This window comes from Tauraco erythrolophus, chromosome 7, assembly GCF_009769465.1.
Source record: "Tauraco erythrolophus isolate bTauEry1 chromosome 7, bTauEry1.pri, whole genome shotgun sequence".
Taxonomy (NCBI): domain Eukaryota; kingdom Metazoa; phylum Chordata; class Aves; order Musophagiformes; family Musophagidae; genus Tauraco; species Tauraco erythrolophus.
The window spans coordinates 30,823,369-30,840,536 of NC_141471.1; the positions used below are offsets into that span (position 1 = coordinate 30,823,369).

Consider the following 17,168-nt stretch of genomic DNA (forward strand, 5'->3'; position numbering starts at 1 on the left):
CAGGGGCTTCCAACTGTTAGTACTATGTCAGCTACAGTATTCTGGAGATAGAAGTGGTGCTAATAGTTTGTAAGACTGAGCAAAGACCACAAATCTCCAACTGCAGTGTCTATTGATGTGATTCTGCCAGATTTCTCAGTGCTGATGATCTAAAGTAAAGCAATAATACCTTGAATATCCGTAGGCATTATGAAATCCATCCTTCTTTATCTACGGTGCAGTTACCAAAAAGAAAAAGTCAAAACACTTAATCCACTCCATAGAAAATCCCTGTGGTTTTGGATACCTTCTGATTTCAATCCATTAATTTAGACTCCATAGGTCACCAGGAGAAGTTATATTTTACATATCTGCATCTCCATCATAAGCCAAGGTCAAAGGTTTCAGTCGGTTGTTCTGCCTTCTCTGGGGCTTCTTTGGCTTTTTGCTGAAACAATAATATAATTTGTAAATAGAACAAGAAACTAATAACATAGCAAAGATGGATTTCAGTCTTAAATGAAAGATGAGTGCATTGTTTTAAGATAATTCATTCGGTCGTTCATTTGTAAAAGCTATAAGGCTAAAACTTCCACTTGGATCAGTAATTATCTCTTTATCAACCCAAACCAACATCTAATTCAAAGTTCAGTTGCTGAGAAACAGGCTGTTAAGGTGCTGATGTGACTTGATGAAATCCTTAGCAGGTAATCCTGCAAGATCAGTCCGTTTTCAGAAGAACCCAGGGCCTGCAGTGCAATATTTGGTCATGTATTAAAGCCGCAATCAGGTTCTTTTAAATTATATGACTCAAACCTTAACCTCTCTTGTCACATCAAGAGTTTCCACAGGAAACTGTGGAAATCCATCTTTTGATTAGTTTCATCTCATTATACTTGCTGGAATGACTACAGTTAATTCTAGATGTTATAATAAAACCAGTCATAAATAGCAGGGATATGGGTGTTAGCCATAATCGTTCCCTGTCTAGTACTGAATTAGATTTTAATCCAGCAGTATTTCCAATCCATTTGATATAGTTTTAAAAAATTACCAAGTCAAAGGAAAATGCATGTTTATGCATGCTTTAGTACTTGTCTTTTTTGAGAGTGTAATATAAGCATTTCTGTAAATCAGGCCTGTGCATCCTCAGTCTCATCCAGTATCTTACCTCAGCTATGTCACTTAGGCTTCCCAAATCTAATTCTTTGTTACCAAAACAATTGTTGGCAGTGGCTTGCATTGGCCACAGATTCCAGTCCAAAGAATCTGCAGTGGAGTTGTATGCTAATGGATTTTCTTTTCCCCCCAAAGTAAAAGATTTTGCTCCTTACTTAGACAGAAGTGAGATTTTGGGAAAGATTTACTAAAAGCCAAACAAATCCAGAAGCATCCCAAAAGCCTACTCATGCAGTACAGCCAAGACCCTGATGTGTATGACCACACTTCCCTCACCTTCCACTTGCACAGTCATTTGGATCAGAAATTCCAAACAAGACCTATAAAACTTCAGGGAGGTGAAATCTCAAAGGTGATTTGTTGTTGCAAAAAAAATCTTTGCTTTCACATGCACTAAGATTTTTCAACAAAATATTATTTCATGTATGAAAAACACATGAGAAAGTTTTCAGATTTTTTTGGTTGTGTCTCTCTGTATCCTGCCAAACATCAAATCTGACCTGCCTGATTACTAAATTTCCTTCTTGCTGTTTCTCTCTGCATTTTGTGATACAGACACAAGTAAATTATCATGGACGTACTACATTCTTTTAACAGAGATAAACTGGACAAAAATGAACTATACTAAAAGCTACCTCATATTTGTAAGATGTTCTTCTAGCCTCAGGAGAGCATGTGTTTAGCCATCATCCAGACTACAACCAGAGTCCACTAATCTGAGGTTGGTCAAAAGGACATGGAAAACTAAGCACTGCAGTTCACTGAAATGCCTGCAGTTTTCTGTAATGGCATATGTAAATGCTTGCATTATAGTCTATGTGGGACTGCTTGTTTGTAAATAATTAAAGAACTCACCAGGCTAGATAGATCATAGAAACAATAAAGATGAGTAAAACAAATGCACCAGCAGCTACACCATAAACCCAGGTCTTCAGCCTCCCATCTAAAAGGAATGAATGTTAGTCAGTAGTGTTTGAGTTAGTCTTGTTGAATTATTAGTTCTGATATAGTATAGAAATGCTTTTATTATCTAAAATATATGTCTTCAGTAGCAATTACAGCTTAAACAACTGAGCAATAACTTCTCTGTGCACTTGCGTTCTGCTTTTCAGCCAACGTCTGGATAATCTGAACGGAGCCAAGATGTGGGGCAGAGGCAGCAAGCGAGACCCCCCCCTGAAACCCAGCCCCTGGGCGCACTGGTAGCTGGCAATCCTTCCGCCTGATCGCAGGGCAGCTTGTCAGCCCGGGACTCATTGATGCTGTTACCATCACCTTCCATTCTAGCTCTGGTAAATCCATCTGCCTATTATTCTTCTTGCTATTCAATTTAATGTTTTTTAAATACCTTAACTGCACATACACAACTTTCACTGCAGCATAAAGTAATGATTTTTCAATTTCTTCCCCTACCAAATGCAAGTTTTGTTGTTATAATACAACTTCCCCTCACAGAGTAAGCAAAAATACACCAAAAAAAGACAACACATGCTCATAAATAGAACTGTCTGTTAATAAGGACTGTATTTATGTGCAGCCTGTGCAGTTTGTATTTTGGACATGATGTCCCTGCAGACTTACATATACATCCCACTCTCCTGCTTGCTTTGATCCTATATGCACCCACTTCTCCCAGGAAAAATGGTGTGGCTTTCTCTATCTGTGTGATTTTGCTCTGAAGCCCAAAAAAGCATGTCAGAACCCAAGGTCAGTGCGTGCTGTTTGACTTAATACTTTTATCTGACTTATCTTTTGCAAATTTTTAAATAGGTTTTTGAAAACATTCTTTTACAGGAGGTTAGCTAGCCTTGTTGCACCTCCTTGACAAGGAAAATTCCATTAAAAACCTAAATTATTTCATTTACAAGTGGCAAAATTTTTATTTCATGGTCATGTATATTTTCAATGTAAGCAAACACAGCTAAAATTTTTCTGACCAAATACTTATTGCTTCCTGATATCTCTGTAGAACAAAAAGGCATTACCGAGGCAGTTGATGTTCCTAAAACCTAATAATAACAAAAATTAGTCAGACTGACTTTGCTCAGATTCACAGTAGCACTCTCTATTGCTGTGCAGTTAAGTTCAGGCTTTCTGTTCTCTGGCAGTGCAAAGTCTTGCAGTCATGTGGACAACTTGTTCAAGTCTAATCAATATAAAAACATTTTAGCTTCATTACATTAATCAACCTAATGAAACATTATAACTGATAATAACTGATATAACTGAAATAACTGATCCATGAAAGATGAATTGAACAGTAGATTTGACCTGACATGTCCAATGATATGATAATACGAACGAGAGGAATTCAACTTCAGTACCCTAAATAGGTTAGTTTCTTTTCTTCTTGGCTTATTTCCATTGGTAAATGTAAGGGGTTTCAGCTTGTTTTCAGGTTGTGTGTCTTAAAATAGTATTATCTCCTTGAAAAAAAGACTGGCATTATCTTGTGGATGGATTTATTTGTTTTTGTCAAAGCACGGAAATCTGTTAATGAGGTCATTCCTATTATGCAACTACAGACATCTAACTCAGGGTTTCTGAATTCCCCCTGAACAGATTATTTCTAAGTATACAAGGGAATTGGCATCTCAAACTCAACTGTTTTGGGTAATACAAAGAGGCAGAGACACCTCAAGAGGATAGTTTTAATACCTTTCTTTTTAGAGCTGCAATATAATTGGTTGAAGATAGTGAAACAACTATTTTAAATCTAGACTTAGGAACTGTGAGGAAAGGAATAATCATGCTAGAATAAATCAAAACCTTTCCAATAGATACCCAATCCTGGAATTAAAACAAACAATCACAAATCTCATCTGAAGTGCAAAATGTTCACTTGCTTCCATGTTTCCTCATACCTTCATTGGGTGAAGTATTAGTTCTACGGAATACTGTTGTTTTTATCTGAGCTATGTTTCCTTCCTAACTTGAATTACTAGCAAATTGGTGAGTTCTCATGAAATCCCTCAGCTTTTCCTTGCTCCAAAAACCATGTTTGAGCTCACATAAGCACCCAAGTTCCTAAATAGGTGAAGGCGACTGTCTGACATTTGCTTATTGTTGGTACTCTGGCTGCTACAACCCACCCTCTGGTATTTTCAGGTGGACTTAGCTAGAATGGGTAAAAGATAACAGATTTGGTAAGATGCTATTTTTTAAAAGAGGACCGGAAAAGCTTAATTTTCTTTTTTTATTGTGGATTAAAGTATGAACTAATTGGAGTAAAGACCATTTTATTGCAGGTGTCAAATATAGTATCACATTACAAATAACAGTAAATACTAGTAGGACTAATGGGATCTAACATAAGTATTTCTAACCCGAACATGTTTTAATCTGCTTACTAGATGTATTGCTGTAGTTTTACATTTGCAGCATTTTACTGATTATGCATGTAAAGATACTGTTTTCAATTTTCAGATTAAAAACATCCATAAAAGCTTTAGAAAGAAATGAAAACCCTAAGACACAAGTGTGTTAGAATATTTAGCTCTATATATTTAAAAGACACTTAAGAAGTTAACCAATTGCTCTCTTCATATAATTAACATTTTAAACAAGCAATCATATCTCTTTATGTGAAAGTATTTTGTTAATTAAAGTTTTATTTATCTCAATGCTTAATAGTACCAGGAAATATTTACTGAAATCTGATTATATGATAGACTTCATAAAGTATTTTTGATGGGACAACTGTCTTGTATTTCTTGCCACTCTTGCATATTAGTCCTTGCTCAGCTCTAAAGAACATGGTCCACCATAAACAATAGAGACTTAGAGCATGTCTATGCTAAATATCAATAAAAAGTTTAGCTTGTCTAATATGAATTAATTTAAATATAGATATGGCAGAGAAGCATTAGTATATCTATACTGATTATTTTCCTACAATTTATATTATGGCTGCAAATTTTAAGCAGCCCTTAAACTTTGCAGTCTTCAGTGCTACCATTTCACTGCTCTGACAAAGCGTTATTGGCTGAGACAACGTAATCTAATATCCTGGCTTGCACTTTTGCAGCCAACTCTCTTCTAAAGTCACATTTCAAATAGCTTCTGTGAATTTTAACAGGTAGAAGTGATTAAAAGGAAATATTCTGCAATATAAGATTTCATTGAATATGGAGTAGATAGAGTAGCTGAGAAGGTTTGCTTATGTCTCCTCTGTTTTCAGGCAGAGCAGATGCCTGTCTTCTTAAATGTACAATTAAGGCTTTTTGTTTTCTTCCTCAGCATCAGAAAAATGTAAATGCCAGTACTTAGCATTAAGAACTGCTCATTGCATGACTTCACCTGGCCCAAATGGCTGCAGAAACCAGGTCCTTCCTCGTCCTGACTGGTTACTGGAGGGCTGGGTAGGGTTCACAGCTCGACTGGTTTTCACATCTCCCTTTTTGTCCTCCATGGTGGGGATCACCACCACTGGGATGAGAGTGCACTGTTCGAGTGTGCCATCGGAGGACATAACTTCAGTGTATCCGTCTTCACAACTGCATGTTCTAGTCTGTAGGGAACAAGTGTTTTATACTGTGTAGCAGAAAAACACAGTTTTCTGTGAGCTATAAAGCATAGTAATATGGACGACTGTAAGAGAAGACTGTTTCAATAAGTGCTAGCCTGGAGGGTACCTCTTCATATATTTTTATGCAGGTTTCTACCAAATCAACACAGATTATTCAACATTTAATTTAAAGGTAGAAAATGGTCTGAAGTTGATTTTCACAAATTAATAATTAGCAAAATCTCTGAAAATACTTTTTGTCGGTATAATCTTTGTAATGCAGAGAGATGTGTGGGAAGCCCTCACGGGGCTGTTCTATGCTCCAATGCAGTAGCACATACCTCACTGCAGTAAGCGTGGGGTTGACTGCACGGTGGGTTACATGACCTGTCAGCATCTGGTTGGCGCATCACTAAACAGCCCCCTGTAGGACAGAAAATCATATTTTCACATGGTAATACCTCACCACTGATGAAATTACTGATGTCACTACTTGCTATAGTATGTCATGGATTACAATTTTACTGCCAATTTGAATTTCGGAGTCCTCCTCTTATTCCAAGGTGAAGGATAATTGGTATCCGGTATTTTCTTATAGGTAGAGTAAGGATACAGCACATGTATTTGCATTCGTGTTCATTTTAGAGAACTAATATTTGGCAAGTGAAGCTTTTGTTTTTCCCTTTGTTCCTTTAGTGGATGGCTCGAAAAACAGTTTAAATGTTTTGTTGTGCTTGAGGGAACAGATTTTGGTTGTCTAGGGTCCTCCTTATGACTTACATATTAAAACTGTGGCCATGCAGAAAATAAAAGCATATTTTTTATTTATATCTTTGCCTTTTAAACTGAAAACAAACTATTCATCCAGTTTATGAATCAATACCTGTTTTCTGCTGTTCCTCAGTATTCACTTTTAAACATGCTATAGCTTTGCCTCTTATGAAGCCACACTTATGCTAATCTAAGACAGATTTTTTGGAAGGAAAGAAGCATTATCAGTAAAGATGTACTGAATGCTATGATACTGACGATATAGTGGGTTTCTGTCTTTTTCCTTTTTGTACAGTCCTAGTTCTCATTTCTACAGCTTTATGTACAGTGCAGTTATTGTTATGGACCAATGCACACAATCAGGCTTTCACGATCATTTCAGCCAGAATGACTTTAAAATACATTTAGAATCAGTTTGAATTTACCTGAGTTTCCTTCTAGCTTACAGAAGAGGGATACGCATCATGTAGTTTAAAATTTATACTGCTACATAGTGAATTATATTACATCTCCCAGTTACTAACATTTTTACACTGGTGTGATATGATGATGAAATCCTGATAGCTGAGGTTGGTCACAACTGTAGCAGATGCAGTTAGATGTGGTTATGTAGATCCAAGTGTTAAGGGGATGGCTGATGAAGAACAAAGAAAACCCTGCTGGTTGCCATAAGTTTTCCCCACCCCCAGAAAGGAAAATTGTACATCCTAGCATACAAATCACATGCCTGTGGGAATCTATGTAATAAAATATCAGTCATCCAAGGAAGCTGCAGAAGGAAAGAGTTGCCTCATCGCCCATGGGAAACAAAACCTTCAAGTGAAAAAGAACTATTCAGCACAATAATATTATGCAAGTAAGTAAATAAATAAAGGCCTTAAAATACTAACGGAATTCATAATAAGAATTTGATAATGTCTAAATTAAAACACACTGTATTATAGCCAAATGTGCAGCCATAAGGCAGCAAAGAAACAGTAATCATAGATATGGGTTGATTCTAGATCAAAGTAAGTAATCTCCATTTAAATCAATGGTGTATGTGCATCTATCAGTTTGATCTCTTAAATACTGTAGTTTATACAAACAACTTTCAAAAAAAATGTTTAAATGTAAATTACAATCTGGTTCACAAATGTATACTTCATGCAGAGAAGTTCTCACAGAACATTATACTTAAGTGCTTTATTTGAAAACTATCAGGAACATATTAAACTATAGTTTTACATTGCTTGGAAACTGGTGATTACACTGTAGGGAATTTTCCACTACTCTTCGTTTCAAATCAGAAAGTTAGCACAGTTTTAAAACCACATACAAATAAACTTTGAAAAAAAAGATACAATATAGGTCTGAGGTTAGTCTGCCTAGGAGGTCCCGTCATGAAAAATCTGCCAACAACACATATTCATATTATTCACATACTTGTCTTTCCTGCAATTTATCACATGGCTGTATTCAGTCACATCAGAACAATCTATTATTTTTATGTGACTGACTGTGATTTGTGAATATATTCTGATTTTAACATCTCAGAGCCATAATCACCAAGATACTATTTATTTCAAAATTTTGTGGGATCTTTAATAGATACAATCATATATTAATCTTAGTAAGAATTAGTACTTAGAGTTACCACACAAGCATCTTCGCTAGGGAGGAAGCAATCAAGGTGCATAAATAATGCCCTGTTGCATACATTAAGAAGATGATGCATTTTAATATTCTTACAGCACAAGGTGACACTTGCAAAAGACACTTTGGACTATTAAGTATTATTTCAAAACCTTGTAAAAAGAACACAGATATTTTATTCTGTTACAACAGAGAGTAGTGGTGGGTTCCGTTATCAAGAAGTGTTGTATTGGCAGTCCATGAATTAGAGCTCCTGTGACTGACATGGCAGTGGCTGGCATTGAGGATGGGCTGGGATTCTTTTTCTATCTCTGGCCTGACATAAAAATTATTTAAACAACAAATGCGTAACTCTTAGCTCAAATCAATCCCTAATTCTGATAAATAAATTCATACAAACAGATACATATTAAGATTTTCTTGAATTAGGAGACCTGAGTCATTCTTAATGCATGGTGTTTAGTGCTTTGGCTTGCATAAAAAGTAACTACATCCATAGTGGACGTAGCTGTCCACTGAAGTATCCTGCTATAGGTTTATGTCATTGACATAAAGAAATAAATTTATATCAGCACATTTATTAAAATGTGATATTTTGTAAATTTAAGGAGATATGATATATGCATGATATTATCAAGCTTTTCATCTCTCTCTGCCTCTACATAGGTACTGAAATAAACTTTAATACATACGAGTTCTATTTGTCATAGGGCTTGAAATCTAAACTCCTAAATTTAGAAGTGTAAAGATGTCTACAGTAAAAAACCCCAACAATGTAGAACGTTCCAGGTCCAATACAGAACATAATATTTATATTTACTTTTAGCATTACATCTGCATAATTCTGGAAAAGAAAATGACAACTTTAGTACGCAAAAATGTTATGATTCAAGACAAGAGCACATAGTTTCATATATTATGAACAAGTGTTTTTAGCAGATTCTTTAAAAAAACATATTTCCATTTGTTGGGAAAAGACATTATCCACTTGTTTTCCAGGCTTTTTTTGAGTTTATAAAAAGAGTAGTTACCTGTGACGTTTAAACCATCTGACCTTTGGCACCACACGGTTCGAGAAGATCCCTTCCATGGGCTAGCCATCCACTTGTATTCATAGCACTGGCCATCTACACAGAGAACATTCACTTTTCAAGGAATTTGATGACAAGATTTTAGGCTACCACTGGTGGCAGCCACACTCCTCAGTAGACCATACTCATTATGTTTAATGGCTTTTATGGCTAAATAGGCCCCTTCCTCCTTCACCCAGCAACTTAGAAGGGTGCACTGCACACATAGAGGCCCCAAGGTCTCCTGCACTTACTGGATACATACAGAATACACCAGATGTGTCCTGAACACTAATTATAATAGTTGTACACACTGCCTGTGAAGTAAGCCTAATGTAGTTAATGGGCAAAACAGATGTTACCAATAACCTCATAATGGTCGCGGCCCATCTGTTGCACCAAACTCATTAAGGAGTCAGGTTCCTTTCCCAGTAACACTGAGCTTCAGTCAATGCTCCAGGGCTTGGCGAAGTGGCCTGGGCTGCATCTGGCTTCAGAACTCGGCTCTGCTGTACACCTCTCATATGGCCTGGGCTAAATCATGAAGTCCTTCTGCACCTTGGCTCCCTTAAAAATATAAAATTCCATTTTGCCTGAACTGTCTGGCCTCTGAATGGACAAGAAACGTCTGTACAGGAAATGACTTTTCTTAGCTACTTTGTCCAGTACCAGCAGTAAGCATGACTGAGACTTTTTAATGTCATTGTCATGTGATTAACAACAATTCAAAGGATGGAGAGAAATCTAAATTTGGTTATATATCAAAACTTAAAGACTTCTTTTTATTAATGTTATCAAGCAGATAATGCAACTATTTTTTCATATATAATAAAAAGAAATTTAATTATTAGAGAAGGATCATCAATTCTCCAAAGATTGTGTCAAAAGTTGTAACACATAATAGCATTTGAAAGATTTTCTATTTACAGTTGATACTTGGAAAACAAAAATTTAAGTGCATTTGTACAACTATCAAATCTGTATTTGCCTAAATATGGTACCATGAACAGAAAGAAAACAAAACTATTGTTGTTCTGTATTTTTTTTTTAACAGGAATTTGCCTTATGTGTACTTCTGTGCTTACCACTGCATGGTCTTGTTTCCAAAGCCTGTTCTGGACAGAGATGTTGATTCTCTAATTCCTGAATGATCACTGCCCGAGATCGAACTTGTATCCCTCCAAAGCCGAGATCCTCACCATTAACACAGGTTAGCTGACAAAGGCTCCATTCTGACCACTCTCTCAAGTAACAGTCCCCTGTCAAACAGTAATTTTATAAGATGAACGATCATCATATGTAAAGAGTATTTTGCACTGAATATCTTAGAAAAAAAAGTCAAAATCTGGTTTCTTTATTTTCCTTCTTTATAGTTCCTTTCATTCCTCTTTTTAAATGTGTCTTATACTTAAGAGAAGGTAATATTTTGACACTCGCTGAATATCTATGCAGCAAAAAATAGTAATGAAAAGATTATACAAAAGCCTATTTGTTCTAAAGCAGGGTAGTTTCCTGTAGCATTCCCATAAGACCACTCTCATTTTGAATTTCTGAGTAACACTCCATCCAATGTCTGGATTTTTGTAAATTTTTCTGTAAACAGACAGTTTAGAGAAACTGGAACATTCTTTGCAAGAAATGGAAATGGGAAGGTGATTAAAATGTCTGCTCTGGCTATTTCATGTTATGGTAATAGAGATTGGTAGAATGTTATCTTATAGTGTAAAACCGAAAAAAAAATTGTACTAATGACACTAATTAGCATGATCGAATAAAGAACATTTAAGGAAGATCTGAGGCACAACACAAAGAGACCATTTTGTTAAAACTGCAGTAGAAAATGGAACTAGACTGTGCACAGACTCATAAATAAACCTCTTAGTTCTCATTATTTCAGTGAAAGAGCTATTAAAAATTCATGCTACCTTGCATTATACCGATGACAGTTATAATCAGTACTGTGTTGACCAGATGCCTGATTAATGAAGGAATTTTATTTGCCAACGTTAGGAAAGCATGCGAAGAAATGAATAATTGAAGAACTGATGTATACATAATAGGAAAACAAGTAGTGATTTTTGGAAACATTAGTTGGAGCGTATCATTAGCACATCCCCACAGGGCAGTTATTCTTGCTGGCTAAGTGTGAGATTGTTGAAGAACAGGTTCCTGCTCAGCAAAATTTTAAAAGAAAGCAGTAAGTCAAATTTATATTAAAAAAATATAGCTGCTAACAAGAAAAGATAACTACAAGTTTTTATTCTTCCAATTTTCATTTAATAAGTAAAAATATGTGAAAATCATGCAATTGGAATGCTGTGCACAAAGCAATGATGGAAGCCTCTCCATTTTTGATTATTTTCTATTTATTGAGGCCCCTTTACCTCAAATCTAATCTGAAATGAACTGGAAAAAAAGTCTGAGAAAGAGGAGAGTTGCAAGAGAATAAAAGCAAATCGCTAGTATAGAATAATAGTTACATTAGAACTGATGGAGTTAATCAGTACTTCTGAAGATACATCACTAATGACTCTACTGAACAACAGCAATAGACTTCAGATTCTACAAATAATTTTGAAATGAATTGGAGGGGTTTTACTGGAAATTAAACAGCTGTTATAGGCTCTTAATTCTTTTCAGCATGAGGGTCATGGACCTGATCATTTATAACAGCTCCTTTGAATGCAGGCTACAAGGGCAAGGATAGTGCACATCATGTCCAGTGAGTTAAACATCTAGAGGCACTAACATTTTCTCAGAGATCAAAATATTAGTTTCATTTGGAATAGCCCCTTTAAACAAAAAAATAAGACTCCCTAGCTTTGCTTCCTTTGACACCGGTAAAAAGCACCGAGTTCTTAGCCACTGTTAAAAGTATTAATAAAGCTGTTAGGTGATCTAAGCACTTAAAGTAAATGTTTAACTGTAAACCAACACTCTTATAAACACAGCTTTTACTTCAAAAGATTTTGTGAAAAAAACATATTCTTATTAGGTAAAATCTGTGACTGAGATATGCCTTTTATAAAATTTAAATCCTGGTATTTTTTCTAATCGATTTATTGTCATGAAGCCACTGTGGGAAAGTAACTCTGTTGGTCATTTGATGGATTAATCCAATTAGTAAGACACGTGGAAAAGATTTAATTGCCTGTGGCTAATGCTAGGCACTGATAACTGTAATGACACCCAACAAATCTTGAAATGCAACATTTATTTGAATAGCTTACCTGGACAAGGGACAGTGCAGGTTTCCTCAAGTATCATCTTCTTATTACCATCTATAATAGGCTCTATTTCTCCACAGAATTCCTCATCTACTACTTTGCCAACATCTTCAACAGATCCATCAAAAACCACACAAGAAATGTTCCTCACTCGTGTTCCCTCTCCACATTGAGCGTCCTGGGGAAGGAGGACATACATGGATGCTGGACAGAAGAAAGTGCCAAAGACTAGATCTGAGCTACATGTCACTCTGTCTCCTACTATTCTTTGCCTAAGTACTTATTCATTCCAGTAGCGGGGGGGAAAGACATTTATCTTTACTTCTGAAACAAACCAACCAACCAACCCCAAAACAAAACAAAACAAAAATTCTGCTGGCTGCTACCACTGTTTCTTGAAGTATGGCGCTAATTATGCCTTTAAATTGCAACCACGGCAGTATCTCAAGTGGAGATCTCTTCCAGGATGCCTATTTCCACAGATATTCTTTTACAATAGAAAGATTTGAATTATTAGCAAAGTTGCTGCTCAAGTACCAAAGTTTACATTTCTACTTTGAATATCTGTAGGACATTGTTGTATCTGTTGACAGATATGAATTCTAAGAATAAATGTTTAGTTATAGTATAAGAGCGGTGGAAGCTAATTGTTTGCAGTGTTATGAAGCAGGTATCTGAGCATATCACAAATATGCCTAGATATACAAGCTCCATAACTTCAAAGTCCCATATGGCTTTTACCTCTACTTTGCATGCAGACCATTGACCGTATTGCCACCGATAACAAGGTTTTACTGGACAGGGTTTGAATTGCTCCATCTGAGAAGGACAAGGCCTCCCATCACCCTGAAACGGCTGATTTATGGTCCTTCTTCTGATCATTTTTCCTGTAAATAGGAAACAGCAATATAACTACCAACAAAGTGGTTAGACTAATTTATTCTTCAAGATCGGTTTATTTTGGCGAAAAGTCTTGTAAAGTAATTTTTTCCACATTTGACAAATTGGATTGTAAAGTAGATCTGTTGGCTCTTGTATGTTACATGGACTTATATTTTCCAAGTGAGACATTTCATATTTTGTCATTTGTTTGTACTGCAAGAAGAGCAGGAGGATGTCTGATTAGGATTCTGATTGCTCCTGTAACAATAAAAGTAGTAACTTCCTAGTTCAGAAGCCTGGGGAAAAAATACTCTTTCTGAACATGACAATATGTTTGTGGCACTTCAGTGGAGATTGTGGCTCTTCATCTGGAGTTTACTGCTAGAAGAGACCAACACGTTCTGTTCTGCCCCAAGTTAATACAGATTCACGTGTCCCATGATTGTCTGATTCCAGCAACGAGGAACAGCTTGCACCTTTCCTCACTGTCTGTCTGGATAATGTGCCATACAGATTTTGCAAGAGATGAAGGATTCTTCGCTCAGATCCAAAGAAAATTAAAATACAATAGGCTTATCCAACATTAATCTTCTCTTCAACCATGAGTAGCACGCTACCCAGCATCACTGAGATACAGGTTCTATTTCAAATACTTACATAAACAGGAAGACATTTTTATCTTTCCAGCTACTCTCTCTTCTTTCATCTTACAGTGGACATTAGACTATTATGCTTCATTACAGAGAGGTCATGTGATATAACCAAAAAATTTTTTGTATTCCAGAAGCAGTGGTAAAGTGGCTGCTCTAGACTTGGCACCTTGCAAATGTTTCCACAAAACCATCACAGCTCTGGTATTTTAATCTATATATAGATACATACATGAACCAAGTCTGAAACAAAATGTATATATTTAAATTTGTATACTGAGGCTTATAATAAACTAAGGCATTACATAAATTTACCTACATAACACCCACTGTTAGCTGGCCAAAACAATTCATCTTTAATTTCACATTTCAATCTGAGGCATTTGGATTTGAACACCCTAATGATCATGACACAAATCTTGTGCTGAGTGCAAGCTACACAAGCCACAATGCAGCAGCAGAAATATATCAGTCTCCCAGACAGCTGTGTTCACTGCAGCTAGCTAGAAAGATGTTTGCCAAGTGCAGCCTCATCATTCTTGGATTCACAGCTGCTCCAACTGATATGTCACAGGAGAAAAAAGATTTTCTTGAAAAGTACTGGAGAAAAAAACCCAAAGAACAGCAACAAGCAGGATTCATGCATACAGAATTCTTCCTTAACTTTATGGGCATTTGCATGAGTGCATAAAAGCAGTTCAGCTTTGTGTGTTTATTAGATGGTTATTACTTATTGAAAAACTGCAGTTACTTCTAACATCCTGCCTAATAGGAAAATAACAGCTTCAAGGCTTACATGTGAGGTTGCCATCATCTGTTAAAAACACTGAAAATTTTGAAGCTGTTTTACATTACTATTTAAAATCAATTTTCTCACTTCTACAAATGAATTCTATACTGTGAAAGCACAGGGATTTCTGATAATGACCCACCATCACATCTTGAAAAAGCATAGCAACAATAATTCTCATTCAGAAAAAAATCAGGTCAATTCTTCAGGTCTGACATATAAACAGAAGCTTGTAAAGGAAAATCTGGCAACATATTTAAGCCTTCAATAGAGCTGTTAGTTCAATTCACGCTCTATAAGGATTATTTTGAATACAGAAGTCTAGATTATTTGAATATAGAAGTCATGCTTTGAGAGAAGCTCAAAAAACTGAAATATTATTACATTATTAGATTCTGCAGGACCAAATTATTAACTGTTATCATAAAAAAATCCGTAGGTCTTTCTGTTGGGATCCTGAGGTGGCCAGATGCTTTCAGATGTTTTTGTCTAAACCTTTTCCCTGCTGTGCACTCCCCAAGGCACACAAAAAGATGCAATATCCTTTTACGCTGAGCCCAGCAGTTCAAATTGGATTCCATACACTGCTAACCATCCAATAGGTAGTGACATATTCCAGACACGATTACAGAATGAAGAGTCTTCATAGATGAGCTTCTACCTTTCCCTTTCAGTAGTCTGTATACCTTAGTTGCCTGGCACAATGGTGCTTTCAGGTCCCTATTCTGAGATATATCAGTGGAAATCAATAACAAGAGTCCCTCCATAACTAGAACATGCCTTTGATATCCATTCTCTGATATAGATTTGATTTTTAAAAACTTAGATAGTTGTTAAGAACATTTTGGAAAAAAATTAATGTGCTTACAGTGAAAGTAACTAGTCCTCCCATCCTTGTTCTGTGTCTAAAAATATGGAATTCTGTGGTGATTTGTTGGTTTTAATCATTATGCTCTTCTGCAAATTTAGTTGTTCTAAACTCACCACTAATGAAACTTAAGAGGAAATCCCTCCCTTCTCTTCCTCTTCCCACTGGCTGAAAAATAAATATTCACATCAGTGTTTATTTTTGTCTCAATATATCATTCATCACTTTCTTGCCAGAGTCAGAAACTATTCTGGGCCAAATTCTCATTGTCTTTAGTGAGTACAGTCTCATTAAAGCATCTTATCTCTATGAATAAGGCTGATTTAGATCCTCATCACTCTCCTTAGCTAACTACATTTTCTAGTTCTGTGAAAACAGATATTATTACTTTTATTACAGGAAAAAAAAAAAAAGCTTAGTCTTTACAATATGTCAAAGGTAAATACTGACCTGTAAGGCCACATGTTTGAGAGCACTCAGACCAAGGGGACCAGTCAGAGAGCTGACAGTTCACAGGACATTCCACCACACAGGACATATTCATTTGCCATGTCTTCTCCAAACCAAGCTAAAAGAAAATATTCAGCGGTCAGCATGTAGCACCTGGGCTGTGTCACTGGCGCAGGGTATGAATTTGGACACGGTGAATCTGAGACAACTGAAGCTTTAAGCAAGCATGAAGTCATTACTAAATAAAAAGTAAAGCAATTAGAACATTTAAAAATCTCACTTCAAGACAGTCCTAGTGCATATGCTGATTTTTAAATACATGCTTCAATCCTATTTTCATTAATTATTTTCTAAATTAGAGCCTATAAATGGAGGGCTTAAGCTCTATAGTACTTCTTCATACAATAGGTGAAGGACAAAGTAATTTATGAAGTATCAATAAAGTATTTTGAAATGGGAATATAAAAATACAAAACTATCAACAGCTATTAACAGCTGAATTCAAGTGATGCTAGGAGCTGGGTTCAAAACTAACAAAAGGAGAAGGATGAACATGCATTGGATAGTCACTTTATTTGCCAGAAGATGTTGCAGATACTAAAAGTTTACAGGAGCTCAAGAGAGGCTGAACAAGTTAATGGAAGAGAAGTCTAAGACTTAAACACACAGAAACCACATTGAGCAAATGCAGTCCAAGAGCTGCGAACAGGTGGAGGCTGCCAGAGGAGTAGATGGAAACTCGTGTATGTCTGTCCTCCTTACTCTTCCTTAGGCATCTGCTTATGACTCTCTCGTTTTTTTCCAAATGCGGTGTGTAAGTTTACGATACATATTATGCTATTCATCCATGCAAAAATATTGACATGACATTGACAATGATTTGTTCTAAAAAAAAATATAGCTTTGCATGTTTTTCTGAAAAGCTTTGCAAAAAGCAGAATCCCCTAACATCCCTAAAGTAAAAACTGCAAATGCTGGAGGAGCATGAGAGAAGGGGACACAAAAAATAGCCAGACTCACACGTTTTCCCAAAAATACATTCTGTACTGAACTTTTCTCCAGGCAGGAGCCAGCCTAACACTAACAAACGATGGAACCCTCACAGGGAAGGAAGAGTTTTATGGCCGTGCTTCGAGATGGCAGAGTGGCTACGTGGCCCT

At 36.2% G+C, this 17,168-nt stretch overlaps 1 protein-coding gene across 1 annotated transcript in view; it reads right to left on the reverse strand.

The window, feature by feature from the left end:
• Nucleotides 1–342: 342 nt before the first annotated feature.
• THSD7A (thrombospondin type 1 domain containing 7A) overlaps nucleotides 343–17,168 on the reverse strand; it is a 208,175-nt gene continuing 191,349 nt past the window's right edge. Inside the window, exons 20-28 of the mRNA XM_086614618.1 lie at nucleotides 16,009–16,126; nucleotides 13,110–13,255; nucleotides 12,372–12,546; nucleotides 10,227–10,400; nucleotides 9,103–9,198; nucleotides 6,007–6,089; nucleotides 5,458–5,668; nucleotides 2,014–2,101; nucleotides 343–427 (exon numbers count right to left, since the gene is read on the reverse strand). Of these exons, the coding sequence (XP_086470744.1) occupies nucleotides 343–427; nucleotides 2,014–2,101; nucleotides 5,458–5,668; nucleotides 6,007–6,089; nucleotides 9,103–9,198; nucleotides 10,227–10,400; nucleotides 12,372–12,546; nucleotides 13,110–13,255; nucleotides 16,009–16,126 (1,176 nt within the window). The remainder of the gene's footprint in view (nucleotides 428–2,013; nucleotides 2,102–5,457; nucleotides 5,669–6,006; nucleotides 6,090–9,102; nucleotides 9,199–10,226; nucleotides 10,401–12,371; nucleotides 12,547–13,109; nucleotides 13,256–16,008; nucleotides 16,127–17,168) is intronic.